At 43.9% G+C, this 17,151-nt stretch overlaps 1 protein-coding gene across 12 annotated transcripts in view; it reads left to right on the forward strand.

The window, feature by feature from the left end:
• The window catches only part of APC (APC regulator of Wnt signaling pathway), an 858,190-nt gene that overhangs the window by 516,020 nt on the left and 325,019 nt on the right, over window positions 1–17,151 (forward strand). For all 12 annotated transcript variants that reach the window (XM_085632601.1, XM_085632600.1, XM_085632606.1 and 9 more), the window contains one exon: window positions 8,243–8,327. In XM_085632601.1, the coding sequence (XP_085488727.1) occupies window positions 8,243–8,327 (85 nt within the window). The remainder of the gene's footprint in view (window positions 1–8,242; window positions 8,328–17,151) is intronic.

The raw sequence follows: 17,151 nt of genomic DNA on the forward strand, positions 1-17,151 counted from the left end.
CCTTGATAAGAACACTCGGCATCTCTGGGTCAAGTTTCTTGTACAGAATATGAAGCTGGATTAAGTGTCTTTTCTCGTCCGTTCCGTAATGTATCAACTCCTCATTGACAATCATTCCACTTGCAATAATTAGAAATTCAGTGTTCACTGATGCATCAGCAAAGTTTTGGAAAATTAACATCTCCAAGTTCATCTTGTTCGATGTTGATGACCAGAATGTATCAAGTTGCACAGGTATAGGTGTTCAATTTTCGATGTAGGCAAGGTCAATTGTTCCACTTGTAGACATTTCATCTTATTCTCTTAAATTCTTTGACAGATAGTTCAAGACTAATGTCAAAGACAATTTGCAGTTCTTTCAAGGTGCACACTGACTTTGATGTCTGTTAAACAGTCTGAATTACCTCTCTGAAGCTCTGCATGGATGAAATCTTGACCATTTGCAATTGTGACATATGGTCCAAAGCAACAGCAGTTTTTAATGAGGACACATTTTCAAATTGAAATAATTCAGGTGAAAGTTATTTTTTTCGAGCTCTTGTACGAGTTTGTGCTTCACTGGTTTGGTTGCAGCATCTCCATCAAATAATGCGTTTGTTTGAAGATGATCATGCGACAGAATGTCCTTGATAAAGTCACCCCTTTCTTTTGCTACATCCATCTCTATGTGCTTGCAAAATAAAAAAAAATCTTTTGTAACCTGTTTTGTAGTGGTTGTTTGGACGAAACTCTTACTATGGCAATTAAAGCGTAGAATTTTAGCTTTAGTGATTGTCAAACAGCTTTTTCTCTTTTAAAACAAATCTCTCCTGCTTCAGTTCTGCGTATAGTTTAGATCCATGTTCCAGGACATCTAGTAAACGTGTCCTTAAATCGTTATGCACATATTGTTGGTAACAAAGTTGTGTAGCCGCACAGGCTCACTCATTTCAAAGGGGTTTCCTTGCTGCTGCATGAAATGAAAAAGGCTGTCAACATGTTTATTCAAATGTTCCCTTCTCCTTCCCAAAAGTTCTTGGTGAGGAATAGTTTCACGATAGTCCATTCATTTTCATTTAAATCTGTTTTATTAAGGAGGAAAAGAATCCGCATGTACACAGCGTGTCACCTACAACTCTTTGGCGTGCTGGCAGCGATAACAAGGAAACGATCAGAGGGCGAGGGTAACCTATCGGTAGACTATGCATGGGTGTTGGATTACGCACGCAGCAAGTTGCCTACAACCCAGACAGGGCCAGCCGCGTAGTGCGACAATCGAGCGAGGCATTTGCATGCTTGAAGACTTCTCCATGTGTATTGAACCATAACAATAGTCCATTCATTTTGATTTTGTCATCTCTCTGAAAACATTGCAAATATAAAGGACTTCATGGTAAACTAGCAGCCATTGAACAACATATTCACTTTTACGTGTCTGATCAACAATTCCCCTGGAGCTTTTCTGTGATCTCTGAATTTGTCTGTTCCAGTTTCATATCTGAAGCCACAGTATTGAACCTTCCCTTTCTGTCTTTTACCACAAAATATCTTTGGGTGAATTTTCTGTAGCGGTTTTTCCACCTCTAGCTTCTTCACTCTTTCTACATACCAGGACCCATATCTCAGGTAGTTTATTCAACCAAATTTGCAAAACACAGTAATCAGTAACTCCAGTCTTCATGTGCAGCGTCCGATCACCTTCCGTATGGGCATGTACCAAGTTTTTCACTAGACCTATTGTGTGTAAAACATTTCCCTGGTACTTGCCAAGTTCTGATTTTTCTTCACATTCTTTGACAAACTCTGCGAACTTGCTTTTCAAGTTTTCTGATTTTAAACTGAGTGCATTGAAAATTGCCTGGCTTTGCATTATGTCTTTTGAATGAAGTGCACCCTGTGCTTAGTTTACTTCTGAGATGAGTGACGCCAAACCTAATTTGTCATTTTTGTTCCAGTAAGCATTCCAATGCAATGTTTCTATTGCCTCCGATTAGATGAGCATAACTTGTGACGAACTAACATAATGATTTCCGCTCAATACTGACTGGACAGTTTTGCTTCCAAAGATTTCAGCCTCAATAAGTGCATAGTCTATGGCACATCCACTGAGAACTTCCTGCACACCGCAAAACAATTTTTGTCATGTGGAAAAAGCCCATCATTGGATAAAGATCGTCAAATTCTACTGGATTGCTCATAAAAGTGTCCGCTACAATACGGAAAACACCTTCATTGCAGAAAATTGGTAGGACAATCTGGGCTTCCAGCTGAGAACACACATTTTGAAATATTTTTAGAGCTGGGTATACTGTTGCATAGTTTGTGACTGGAGATGGCTTTACTGGTAAAAACTCAACCTTCAGTGAAATGGTATTCTGGATGATCAGAGCATGAATTCCAGCCCACGGAGAAACTGGCTTTTCTTCATTCTTCTGTCTGCACTGAAAAAGCGATATAAATTCAGTTGAATCAGCTTTACGGACTGCATCATCAGGGAGAAGAAGATCCACGTCCTCAGCCACTTTGAAACTTTCTGATAGACTGGGATGTGTCGATGGCTTGTAGTGATTTTGCACACATTGGTAAGGCAGTTGGGTTATGCTTGCAGCTTCGTTTGTTTATGCCTACAGCTGATGCATCTTGTTTTCCAGCAGCTACTTCATTGGTACAGTCTTGGAAAAGCTCAATGTCAGTATCATGTATGCTGGATGTTACAGACATAGAAGAGCTGTCTTCAAACTTATCAAGAGCAGCAATTGTAAATCTTTTCCTGGTAGAGTGACTTGGAAGTGGTGTGCTGTCTAATTTGCAAGGTTTTACAGCATGGGCTGCTAACAAGTTCCTGCTCCATACTATGTCATTTTAACTTGTTGATACACCAGTCCTGTTCATTAAAGTGATTAGTTCCTTACTTATGCACTTGTCATAGATTGTGTGGGCAGTCATCATGTGTAGCAGAGTTTTCTTTTTGCGGTGATATAATTCATAAAACATGATTTGGAAAAGGCAGTACAGTTGCTCAGCATAAGCCTGTATGTTCATAGGATGTCTTCCACTTTTTGGCTTATCTTCAAAGCCATCATCTGTGTTGTCTGCTTCTGTTCCGAACTCAAGAACTTTAGTTTGTAGCACTTTTGCTTTGCTGATACTAAACAATGATGTAAAAAAAAATGTCAAGTAAACTGCAGTCATTCTTGTTGACTCGTGATTTTCGTAGCTCTGGGGCATCACAAAATTGGTAATTAAGTAAAAAATCCTAATCTTTCAAGACGTTTCTTTAAAGGGTTCCTTCTGATTTTACTGCATCCTGTGATCCTATTTTAGCAGCTACAACTTCAGGAGTCAGTCAGTCAAAAGTACTTTATTCGGTTAATTAAAGCCATAAAAGCATTCCATACACACAATTTAAATTAATAAAACATTAATTAGCAGCAAAGATGTTTACACAAATTATGAACATTAAATAATCGGGGACAAAGCAGCTACAACTTCAGGAGTCAAATCAACTGAGAACACCATAAGTGACTCATTCTTTTTGTTAGACTGACAAAAATGAATTCTGTCATTGTACATTCTTACCAATAAAATCGTAACTTCATTATTATGGATGAATACAGTTTAATCAATGTTGGCCTTTATTTATCTGAACTCACTAAGTGTGAACCCATAGCCAGCACCCAAGAGTGACTTTAAAACTTCACTTGCTTTTTCAGAGTGCAAACTTAACAGAAGGCTGGCGGTTACGTTGCTGCTGGGGAGCTCACTGTAAATTCATATTTTCAAATGTATGCACGCATTTAGTTCGGGTGGGCATAAAACTCAGCTGAAAATACATTCACCTTTCTCTTTAGAACAGCTCCTTGGCTGTAAACTTCATCTTGGAAGAAACTAGCTGCAGATAAAAACATGTTTGCCCTTTGAGACTCACTTAATTTGTACGTACTTCTTTCGTCAATCCATTTGGTCCTTGTTCTGGCTAAACCACATATAACACTTTGATGATCCTCTCCTTTCTGATCATTTATTGGAGGTGGACAAGGGGTAGCCATCGATCTTCTAAGTGGATCGGCATTGGGTTTGATTTTTGTCCCTTTCTCTGAAGACTCGGATTCTTGATGTGAGTCACTGGATTCTGCTATTTTTGGCAAACGTTTTCCAGGCTTTCTTTACATTGTGTACGACTTGTAGCACTTATTGTTACAATTATAAAATATTTGATCCTCTTTACCCATCAGTTTTAATCTTTTGTGAACTTAGTCTTGCCGTATTTCTGCAGCATCTCAAACTCTCTTCAGCCCAGCTACAGATGTTAGCTTTTCTTTTGTATTAGTTTTGCATATGACTAATTTTTCTGTGTTGAAGTCAAGAGGTAAAGATCCTCTACTACCGCCTGCTTCGCTCATGTTTACAAATTTGAATCCAAGTAAAACCAGAAACAAAAACAATATTAAAGTAAATTACTAAATCGCATCATTATTAAGGGTTGCTCTGAGGAGATATTTCTGTCTCTATAAGATTACTTGACCCCCTAAACCTCTGTTTTGACAGCAAAAAGTTGGTTCCTGAAATATTGCACCATCACTGCGGCACATCCGCCATTTTTAAAAATGTTGTTCAGAAAAATACGGCCCCGGATTAGCAATGTCTACCCAAGCTAAATTACTTCTCTATTGATACAAAAACACAAATCAGAAATTAAAATTTCTGGACATTGTTTTTATGGAGGTATATCAAGGGGCCAGGACTATGTGCTAGATTGCTTTTTCTAAGAAGCATTGTGTGGCTTTTGTAGACTCTGTATATTTAAATTTGTGAGGTGTATCTTTTCGGTGAGAATTTTCTGTCATTTTCATTATACTTTGGTGTCTTCAAGTAATGAAGGGTATGACGGTTCCAAAAAGAGACAAGCATTTGCAATGCATTAGGTCTCGCATTTACGTGAGTTTGAGCTATTGACATTGCAAATAACAATGCCTATTGGCATTGTCATTTACAATGCTAATAGCTTTAACTCGTGTAACTGCGAGACCTATTGCATTGCAAATGCTTGTTGGATTTGAGGTAGGGGTGTGGGTGGAAAGAAGATCAGTGAGAGGAGGGATGGCAAAGGGTGATATGTCACAGAGAGATGGGGGAAATGTCTGTGGGCTGAGCCTTGTGGAGTACCTACAGAGGAAAAACTAGGTAGAAAAGTGAGGGCGCATCGGGTGTCGTTATACGGGATAAGACACAGTCCAGGGCCATGAAAGAGGTGTTTATGGCGAAGACCGGTTTGTATGTTGTCTGAGCGACTTGGAGGCAGCAGAACCCCGCTGACTGGGTTCAGCTCGCTGTGAGCATAGAGGTAATGTGCACTTGCGTTGACATGCTGGTATTAGGATTTGTAGAAGCGGGGATGTAGGGAACCAGAGCCAATGGTGGGATCGGGTAGATGGGTGCGCAGTGTGTTTTCTTTTCTAGGGAGAGGCTTCCAGGTCTTTAGCAGCTGTCCGGCTTTGTGCCCGTGAGTAGCTGTAGTCTGAAGAGTTTAGTGTGGCGGGTGAGTGTGGTAGTGGTCAAAGTGAGGGATTTTTGATTTTAGGGGCACTGGGACATAACATTTTCCTTTCTCAGGTCTCATCAGTAAGGGAAAAAATTTCACCGTCCGGTGGATAGACTCAGCCAGTGGTGGGGGGCATAATTGGTCATATGTAGCACTTCGTCTTATGCAACATTAAATGTGCTCACGTGGAAAGTGCTTTAGGAATCCGCCCTCTTTGTAAGTATCAATAAAGTGTGTTGAGTTTCAGGAGTGGTGAGTTTCGAAAGTGAGGCAGTGTCCTTTGGGAAACATTCCTCTTCCGGTGCCGGCGGTTACTAAAGGCCCTGCTGGTTCCTGCCTTCGGCGCGCCTTGGCCTCGAGGGCTGTCCCTCAGCACATTTCTCAGTAAGTGCCGCAGGCCGTGGGTCACAAGCTGTGTAATTGGTGTATTGGCAACAAGATAACATCTCCTAACTTAATAACATCTCCTAAAATAACGATAATACCTCTGAGGAATGAACAAATGACTCTGGCCTGGAATGGGGGCCAAGAGTCAATGACTACGTCACCAAGTGTGAACTGTTTGTGAGACTGGGACCAGCAGAAGTCCGCTAGAAGCTTGACTGCTCGGGTTCCCCGTGAATTTCTGGAATTATTACACAGGCGCACGAGAAGAGTGTAACATAACATATACACTCCAGGGATTGTTCATGGGGAAAGCGGGCGGAGGCTGTAAAAATCCCGGCAGGAGAGGAACAAGGTCTAAGAGGTTGCATTTAGGATTTTAGTTTCTATATATTCTTTTATGGGGTAAACAGTTCGATGAGAAGGGAGCCGAGTAGCGTTGCCACGATATTGTGTACTACATGAGTCTTGTCGCCACCTCACTGATGCCCTTTGAATGTGGTGTGCATGAATAATATTTAATATGGCACATTTGTAAACTCTGATGGACCCTGCGGCATTCTAAAGCTGCACGGGCACATTTTACTTGTGCAGCTTTAAATAGCGCAAACTTGGTCCAACACATTACAGCTCTTTACAGGGGAAAGAGATAAACGCTAGACAGAATAGAGCCAGTCTCAGGGAGAAAAATCAAACTGAAAAAGGAAAGATTACAAACAAAGGGAAACAGGGTGGGGAGCATGAATAATAACAAGAACGAAAAACATGACATCAATCAAATACTAATCAGCAGTGAATCAATGTTGGTGAATATACGAACGAGTGAACATCTAAAATCCAGAAGTTAGAAGATCATAACCAACATCAGCCAAGTAATAATTATCGATCAATCGATAGTGGAGTATATGCAATAGAGTAAACCAAGAAAACGGAACAAATGAGAAAAAGATCCAAGCCACCGGAAGTTGAACTTTCAAAGGAAACATCAAGACAAAACAAGCCCGGCGGACCGTGGCACGCGCGCTTAGCGGGGGAGCGCATTCCAGGCGGGAGAGCGGACCCTTTGAAGTAGGATGCCAAACGCGGATTGCATGGCGGCACGATGCGCGTGATTGTGGGCGTGCTCGCCATGCAATCCGCTTTTGGGCGCACTTTTAAAAGCTCCTTACTATAGTCTCGCCTTGCGATCGCTTACGCGATAGCAAGGCGAGACCTAAAAAAACTTTCCTTTTATGTATGTACAAACCTTTCCATTAAATTGTTGAAAATATTGTTAGGGGAAAATGTCTGTGTTTAGGTCAACTTAGGAAATGTGGGAAATGCCATTTGGATACATCGTCCGTAACATGCACGCTAAATACCTGGCAGCTTTATTTGTAATGTTTTCTGATGTAATACGATTTATGTCACATGAAAGAAACATTGGTGAGTGATGTATATAGCCGAGGATGTTTTAGCAACTAAAAGTACATGCATAAAAATATATATACATGCAGAATGTAATAGATTTCCTACCATAGATGATTGTTGGCAGGAGTCATGACTCACTGCAACTCACTAGAGGTAAAACTTCGAGTGGTTCGTGATGCCACTTTCCTTCCTCAATAATTGTTAAAAAAAAAAAATAGCATATTGCACTCTGCGCCGCTGTGTTTTATGTTTTTTTAACAAAATATATTTAACCAAACCTAGGTTGGAAGGGGATAAAGGTGTGTGGTGATGTAAAATAGCATGTAAAGCCCTTGTAATATGCAATCTCCGAGGCACTGAAGTGTTTCTCTCCTGCCATTTTTGCTGTACTGTTATAATGTGGAATTTGACTTTTGCTTTGTAGTAATGTGTGGGTGTGCATTTATTATTACTGTTGGTAAATCTACAGTGCAACGTATTTTTGTTTTGCTACATCGTGCCAAAACGTTTTTATAAGAGATTCTCCAAGTGTGCTTATCCTTTTTCGTTAAATACGTTTTTGTTGGTATTAAGCTTTTGCATCACTAGTCTAAACAGGATGATTTCATAGAGGAGTGGCGTCTATAACGAGAGACCCTTTCTGCATGGGGTAATATTACATTTGAAGGTAAAAGTTGCTGACATATTAGGTCATTTTCCAGAATGTGAGCTGGGAAACTGATAGCTTATCTGTATCCTGGTACAATGGCTTGTTTGCTTCAATATCTAATATTAGAGTGTAATGTAAGGTCCTATGGGAGTGCTGAAAGGCTGCTTCAGCTCTGGTGCATCGACTTGTGTTCAGATTAGAATGGCTGCGCTGCATGCAGCTGTGTTTGTCACACCATGGCTCTTGCTCTTCTTATTGTGCTGCATTCATTATTGCAGGAGGTGCTCAAACAGCTTCAAGGAAACATTGAAGATGAGGCAGTCACTTCTTCAGGACAGATTGATTTTCTGGAGCGTCTCAAAGGTAAGAGTGTTTTGTTTGAGCTTATGTGTTTGGTGCACATACAACAGTATTTGAGATTGTTTACTGTTTCTTGGAGTTTGAGCCTTACCCTGAAGAATTCGTTTTGTGTCACTTATGCATCATCATTTATGAAGGGCATTTGAGAAAATCAGAGTTATGGTTGAGGTACGAGATCATTCCTGCCCCTGCCGGATGGCCTTTGTTGTGGCAATATCAGATTTTGAGTCACTTCTTTTAAGACAGGCTGCTTTCCCGAGGAAAGGCAAGGCAGAGGAGTGGCTGCTTCAAAAGGAAGCAGACCCCCAACACATTGCCAGTGCCTACCAGCTTGCCAAGACCAATGTCCTCTGTGAGGAAGAGGACAGCACTGGAGGGAGCGAGGTCCATTGGGGGATCCTAGCAAGTGGACCTCTCAAGCATGGTGTGAGAGAAGCTGCTGGACCAATTGGCTTGACCCCCCCTCCCCAATGTATACCCGAGGGGGGCCACCGTGAAGTAGCCGTGGTTGGCATCATTACCATGTTAATTGGGCCATAGCAAGTGAAGTCCGAAGCCAGAAGGGCCCGCCGTGAAGATTATTGCTGTGTGTAAGATGCTCCTTCTCCTACCTTTCCACCAACTCCTAGAACAGCCTTTCCCTCTGTACTTCATCTCCTCTCACGGAATTCAGAAAGGGACTCGAGACCTGGCTCTTCGACTGATTACATCAGAACCATAGCGCCTGGATACACTCGCGGGTGATTAGCCTCGCTCTACAAATCCCGATTGATTGATTGATAAAGGACAAGGATCATGCCTGGTTCAAGCCATCGTCAAGAGGAGAGGCCAACATGGTGATCTGTGCGAGCCCGAACCCTGCTGAAAATCTGACCCGGAGCAACCTATCCCCTACCTGTGGGAAGGATCAGAGAAACTTACTGTCTCACAGGAGCAAGTGCCATGGATGCCCAGCCACTGTCCCTGTAGAGCTGCGAGTGGCACTTACCAACAGCAGCCACTGGTGCTCCCCACGGAGACGCATGTTGCGCAATCCTTGGTGGACAATAAGCTTGATCGCTGGGCCATGAGGCCCCAAAGAATCTTGTTCTGCCACATAACACTTTGTGTGCTGGAACACTTATGACTTTTTAAGAAAGTCGCCATGTACTGCTCGACCCCTGTTACTAATGAGAGTCAGGTGCTAAATGGATATTCTGCACAGTTGCTCAGCGCCCATAGTAAATCAGACCCTGGAACGTCAGGATTAAAAGGTTTCAACCCCCACAGTTGGGTCCAGTAGCTCCTGCTTACCCGTGGCCCTCTGAAAGGGGTTATGACAGTCTTTCTCTTATTATTTCCAAGGGACCTATCTGCCCTACTGCAACAAACTGATGTCATCCTAAATTAATTCATGCTGATTGAGTGCTTCCTCCTGTTATGAAACAATTTATCAGAGAGCAATCTGCTTTGAATGATAAAGATTACTTTCTGGGGAATAAATGCTTTTTGAGAGAATTAAGTAATGTTTCGTAAGATATTGGTCTAAAGTTTGCTGGACCTTCTTGTTAGTCCTTTTTCTTTGATATTGGTTTACTGTATGAGTTTTTTCAGTTTACTTGGAAGTAGTACCACAATTGATAGGAGAACTCGGTCTGTCTTGCTGGTACAGCAGCAGAAGATTCTAGGAGAATTTGTTTGAAAATATTAGAAGGTCAAGGAACTGCTGCAGAGCCTGGCACGGTGATTCCTTTGCTAAGGTCGTTCGTTCATTGTCCTGTAACACGCTTGTGGCTGGGAAGTAGTTATGATGCTATGATTGTTTTTCCTTTGCGAGGGAGTACGTTTGAAGGTTAGCTGCTTTTACTGAGTTTACTGTGTTTCGTTAAGGTGTGACTGGGTGTGTTTTAACCGTGTTGAGATGCTGGCAGGGTTATTTTGTTGACTAGTTTGATGAGCGGTTTGGTGGATTTCTAGAGTCTTCAATCCATTACCTGTAGTGGGCTCTTTAATCTATTTGAATGGAGGTTCTACCAATTCTGTACTGCCTATGGAGTGGTTTTTACACTTGGTGTGAGCCAACCCTTCTGGGTTTATTTCCATACCGTAATAAAACACACATAGTGGGCTTTGGGTCAGCTTTCATGTTTTTTCTTTGGCTCAGGGACATTCAGCTGTTGATTTAGTACATTGTTAATCACATCTAGATTGGTCCACAGGATTAATTTAGACCCACTATCTTTCTCTTGGCATTTTGTGTATTCTTCCACCTTCCTTCGCATGCATGAGGGACTATTTTATATCTGAAATGTATGATCGGTCACACACTTCATTTACTTAATACCTTTGAATCTTTAATCCTCTGTAAGCATCAGTTTTTAGGTTGTAGTGGACCAGACAGCACAGCTGTCTGGTTTGCTAAAGACTTCTTGGGGTCATTCAGAAAGTTGACCGAGGAATTCATTCTGCCTGTTTCTTACCATTGGCTTTGTGGTTTGTAACTCACATTTTCTGCCTTTCTATTTGCTTGCTTTCTTTGCTTTAGGCTGTCCAGCTCTAGTTCGTCCCTCCTGTTGCCCCAACCTTATTTACTGTATTTTTCCACTAACTCGTTTTCAGTAAACAGGCATTTAAATCTTGTTCTTAGCTTGTCACATTTATTGTGCATTCGGAGACCGAGGTGAAATGTCAGGCTGTGTCTTCCAGGGACCTTGGTGTTTATTTTTCTTTCTCCGACTTCAAAGTGAGAGGATTTATGTGACAGTCATGCTGACTAGTGTGGTCTGCTTGAGCAAGGCCCTACAGATGTTGTTTTTTTTTTCTAGCACACAACATTTAAATGTATGTAACTAAACAATGCTGTCTATCAAATTAATACATTGGGTGATGACATTTCCATGCATTATCGTTTGTGTACTGTATACGTTTATCAGTTAGAATGTATGTGAGTGCAAATGTAATGCTCATTTCAATTGAAGATACGTTGTCTGTAATGTCGGTACGCTACCATACCATGCATATTCCACGTTACTCCATTCTCCTCTGCCCCACTCTGCGACACTGCACTCTACTCTGCACTAATCCACACTACTTCCCTCCACACATCGTTACTGAACTCTTATCAACACTCCACTCCACTCCTCTCTACTCTATGCTAATACTCTCTACCCCACACTACTTTACTATGCACCACTGCACTCTTCGCCACTGCACTCTTCGCCACTGCACTCTTCGCCACTGCACTCTTCGCCACTGCACTCTTCGCCACTGCACTCTTCGCCACTCCGCGCCACTTCACTCTATGCCACCCTACTCTGCAACACCTAACTCTATTCCACTGCACTCTACGCCACTGCACTCTACTATGTACTACTCAACTGTATGCCAGTGCACTCTATGCCAATCCCCTCTACACCACTCTAATCTATTCTGCACCGCTTTACACCACTGCACTCTATGCCAATGCACTCTACACAACGTTACTCAAAACCAGTGCACTCCACCAATCTACTCTGCACAACTGCACTGTACGCCACTATACTGTACACCATTGTACACTGTCACTGCACTCTGCCACTATATTCTACTCTGCGTCACTCTACTATGCACCACTCTGCTCCGCAGCACTCTGTGCAGCTCTACTCTGCGCCAATACAATCCACGCCATTTTACTATACACTGCTGCACTCTCTGCCACTTCACTTGATGCCACTCTACTCTACGCCACTGAACTCTATGCCACTCTACTCCGCATCTCTCCCCTCCACTCTATAGCAATGCACTCTGAGCCACTCAAGTCTACTCTGCACAACTTCACTTTACGACACTGCACTCTATGCCAATCTACTCTGCACCACTGCACTCTACGCCACTATACTCTGTGCCACTGCACTTTGCGCTCTACTACTTTACACCATTGGATGTCACTTTACTCTGCACCACTGTTCGCCACTGTACTCTGGACCAGTAACCTCTACCACATTCTACTCTGCAGCACTGCACTCTCTGCAACTGAACTATATGCCACTCTGCACCACTCTACTCTACACCATTGCAATATGTCACTTTACTCTGCACCACTGTACGACGCTGTACTCTAAACCAATGCACCCTACCACACTCTACGCTCTGCCACTCTACGCTCTGCCACTCTACTGCTCAATATGCCAATGCACTCTACGCCACTCTAATCTACTGTGCACCACTGCACTCTACGTCACTTCACTCTATGCCTATCTACTCTATATGCCAGTCCACTCTACCCCACACATCTGTGCACCTCTGCACTCTACAACATTCCAGTCTAGACCACTCTACGCCACTCCTCAACACTGGACCCTACGCCAATTCACTCTACACCACTACAGTGTAGGCCACTAAATTCTGCACCACTCCGCAACACTGCACTCTATTCCACTACACTCTTCAACATTGCACTCCATGCCACTGCACTCCAGCCACTGCATGCTACGTCACTTCACACCATTGCGCTCTACATCACTGCACTTTATGCCACTTTATGCTACTCTGCACCACTCTACGCTAATGTACTCCTCACCACAGCACCACTCTACTCTATGCCAATGCACTCTACACCACTGCATTCTGACAATCTACTCAATACCATTGAGCTCTACGCCACTTCATTCTACTCTATTCTGAAGCAATTTACTTTGCCACTATAGTCCATGCCACTCTATTCCACTGTGCGCCACTCTATTCCACTGTGTGCCACTACTCTACACTGCTGCACCTTATGCCACTGTACTCTATCCCACTGCATTCTACATCGATGCTCTCTGCACCACTTTATCAAAACAAATACACTCTACACCACTGCACTCTATGCCCCACTGCGCTGTACACCACTAAACTCTACGCCAATCTGCACCTTTGCACTCTTACTTTACTCTGCAACCCTACGCTACTGTACTCTTCACCACTGTACTCTACACCAGTGCACTCTACTACACTCTACTTCACTGCAGTCTACGACACTCTACTCTGCCGCACTGCACTGTCAGTGAACTCTGTGCCACTCTACTCTGCGCTACTTTACTATGCCAGTGCACTCTGTTCTTACACTCTGTGCCACTCTACTGCACTCCACGCCAATGCACTCTACGCCTCTCTACTCTGCGCCACCCCACTCTGAGCCACTACACTCCTTTATACCACTCCACCCTGCAGCACTCCACTCGACCCTGCAGCACTCCACTCTACAACACTTTACTGTGAAATAATCTACTCCATGCCACTGCGCTCTACGCCACTGCACTCTACGCCACCTATTTAACAATGTGCCACTCTACACCACTCTGCTCTGTGCCACTGCACTCCTCCCTGCACCACTATAGTCTGTCCTGCACCACTCCACTCTTCTCTGAAATAATCTACTCTAGTCTACTGCGCTCTACGCCACTGCACTCTATGCTGTGCCACTTTGCCTCCGCAGTCTACTGTATGCCACTATACTCTACACCAGTGCACACTGCTCCACTCTACACCACACCACTGCACTCTACGACACTCTAATCTGCTGCACTGCACTCTGTCACACAACTCTGTGCCACTCTACTCTGCGCTACTTTACTATGTCACTGCACTCTACTCTGTTACACTCTGTGCCACTCTGCTTTACTATGCCACTGCACTCTACTCTGTTACACTCTGTGCCACTCTACTGCACTCTACGCCAATGCACTTTACGCCTCTCCACTCTGCTCCATTCTGCGCCACTCCTCTATACCACTCCACTCTACCCTGCAGCACTCCACAACACTTTATTCTAAAATAATCTACTCTACGCCACTGCCCTCTACGCCACTCTACTCAGCGCCACTCCCGTCTACACCACTCAGGGGTGTGGAATTTAATAAAATATCTACTTGTCCATGGGGCAGATTGCTTCATAAATCTACTTTTCCTGTAACAAAATCCACTTGCCCCCTTGGTGCCATGTAGTGCAGCGACAAATTATGGCAGCAATCTCATAATATAAAAGCTCTGATATAGCCGCTCTGATTAATCCACGGCTCATACCATTGTAGTGTTTGAATACTTGCAAACCCCTTACGTTGCCAAGTTTCCGCAGATCTACGTACTGGGGCTGAAGATAGTGGTAAGCAATAGTTTCAGGGTTAGAATGCCCTTTTGAGTCTGTGCAAACCTACTAACTTGCATGTTTTAAGGGTTTTTAACAACTTCTTTAATCTTTTTGAATACTGAGAAATGTTGGAATTTACTCCTAACAATGGCAAACGTAAACCTTTTTCCAGAGTTAGGAAAAAAAAGTGGTTGGAGGGAAAGTGAGCTTGCACCACTCCGATGTTTGCATGAGCAAATCTACACGTGCATATTCATGCTACTATGTAGTTAATGAATATTTTCTAGGAGTTTTATTCCTCTTCTGTAAAGTCTTGGGAATTCCCGAAAACCTTATAGCTGCACTTAATGCAAGGACATATACCATGGGTGCACTTATGAGACTTTCTTTAATAATTGGGCCCCTAAATTGGTCTTGCTTTGACCGTGACCTTTTCTGTTTATTAAAATCTGTCTCTCTCTCTCTCTCTCTCTCTCTGTATCGGCTGGTTTCCCTGTGTGACAGCATTCTGCTCTTTCACAAAGAACAAATTGGCACACAAAGTAGGTTTGTTCAGTGCCACTAACCACTATGGCAGTGTGTGCTTTTTGAGACCAAAAAACTATTTTTGCTTTTGCCAATGCTTGTTATAATGGTGAGGGCCCGGCGGCTCCCAAACCAATATGAGTTGAGCTTGAGTTTAAATTACTTCTAAAGCGCACGTACACCTAACGGTTTCATGGCGCTGTGGTTCACTGAAACCTCAGTTAGCAGGTGGGCCAGGAGACCGGGGGAAAATTATTGGGAGAAGGCCTGTGAAAAAAGAAAAGTTTTTAATGCTTTACGAAACAAAGGATTATGGGTGAGGGACCTGAGGTGAGACGGAAGAGAGTTCCAGAAGGTGGGGGCAATAGTTGAAAATTTGGAGCCTCCCCATTTTTTTCGGCAAAAACGGGGGACAATAAGCAGATGTTGGGAAGATGATCTCAGTTCCCTTGCGGGGGTATAGATTCTGATCTCAGAAGAGATAAAAGCAGGGGCGGATCCTGACTGGGCCTGAAAGGAAATACAACCCATTTTGAACAAAGAGCGTTCACGGATAGGGAGCCAGTGGAGGGATTTGAGAAGCGGAGTGACGTGGTGTGACTTGGACAAATTGTAGACTAGCCGAGCGGCCTGATTCTGCACCAGCTGGAGCCGTCGAACATTGTAAGCAGGCATACCGCAGTATAACGCGTTGCCGTAGTCTAGTCTAGAAACGACCATAGCCAACACAATAAGTTTGAGGGCAGTAAAGGAGAAAAAGCGGGATACCTTGCGGATAGTGCGGAGAGAGAGGAAGGAGGAGGACACCACAGAGCTCACCTGGGAGTGCAAAGTAAGTTGGTCGTTGATCTTGAAGCCGAGCGCTTTGACAGAAGAAGAAGGGGAAGGGAGGGAACCCAAGGAGGGGGGCCAGAAGAGAGACGACCAGGGATTGGCACAACCACCTGTCAAAACCAGTTCGGTCTTATCCGGGTTTAGTTTCAGGTGGTTGTGACTCATCCAGTCCCGGATGAAGATCATTGTGGTTGGAAAATTAGATATGGAGTCAGTGAATGAAGACAGAGTAAAGATGAGCTGGCGGTCATCCGCATAATTAAATACGGAGACCTCCATTTGTTGAAGGGCAAAAATGAGAGGGGCTATGTAGAGATTAAACAGTAAAGGGGAAAGGGAGGAACCCTGGAGAACCCCACACGGCACTTTACAGGGCTTAGCCGAAAAGTCGCCTAGCCGTACTGCTTGGGAGCGGTCCCTAAGGAAGGAAGACAACCAGACCAGGGCTACCCCACCGACCCCAGCCGCCCCGACACGGGAGTGTAAGATGGAATGGTCCACCGTGTCGAAGGCGGCAGACAGGTCGAGAAGGACCAGAGCCTGGGGGTGGTTGGTGTCCATACCTTCTCTGAGGTTGTCAAGGACGGATATCGCCACCACCTCGGTGGAATGAGCGGGGTGAAAACCGGCCTGACGGGGGGGCCAAGACCTGGTTTTCTTCGACAAAGGTGGTAAGGGCTCTGGTCACATGTCGTTCCAGTACTTTCCCTAAAAAGGGGAGTAAGGAAATGGGTCGAAAGTTGACTGGGGCAGAGGGGTCGGCGCCAGGTTTTTTTAAGATGAGAAGAATGATGGCTGTTTTTAACGTGGGGGGAACAACGCCCTGAGATAAGGAGCAGTTGAGAAAGGAGAGAGGTGGTGCCATGCAGGTTGTGAAAATGAGCCCGAGGATGTGAGCAGGGCAAGGATCAAGAGGGGAACCAGATTTGACCAGGTATAGAAGGGAAAGGAAGGAGTCTTCGGTTAGTGGGGGGAATGAGTCAAAATGCGCCTTAGCAGGAGGACTAGGGGGATTGTGAAAAGAGAGCGAAGGAGGAGGAATATTGGCTTTGATTTTGTCACTTTTGTCCAAGAAGTAGGTGTTCAAGGAATCACAAAGCGACTGTGACGGAGGGGGTTTGAGAGTGGTTCTGTCGGCGTATGCAAGATTGGGAACTATAGAAAAATTTCTTTGGGCTGGTTCTCGGCTGCTAGGATTTTGGAAGAGAAATATTCCGTTTTAGTAGTTAAGATAGTTTTTTTATATTGCAAAAGAAGGGAAGTGTACTGGGATTTAAGATTGGGGGAGTAATGCCGTCTCCAAGCTGGTTCGGCATGGCGAACTGAGAGTTTCAGCGCCTTCAGTTCCTCGCTGAACCAGCGGTTGGACTCATGTGGCCGTTT

This window comes from Triturus cristatus, chromosome 2_1 (assembly GCF_964204655.1).
Source record: "Triturus cristatus chromosome 2_1, aTriCri1.1, whole genome shotgun sequence".
NCBI lineage: Eukaryota > Metazoa > Chordata > Amphibia > Caudata > Salamandridae > Triturus > Triturus cristatus.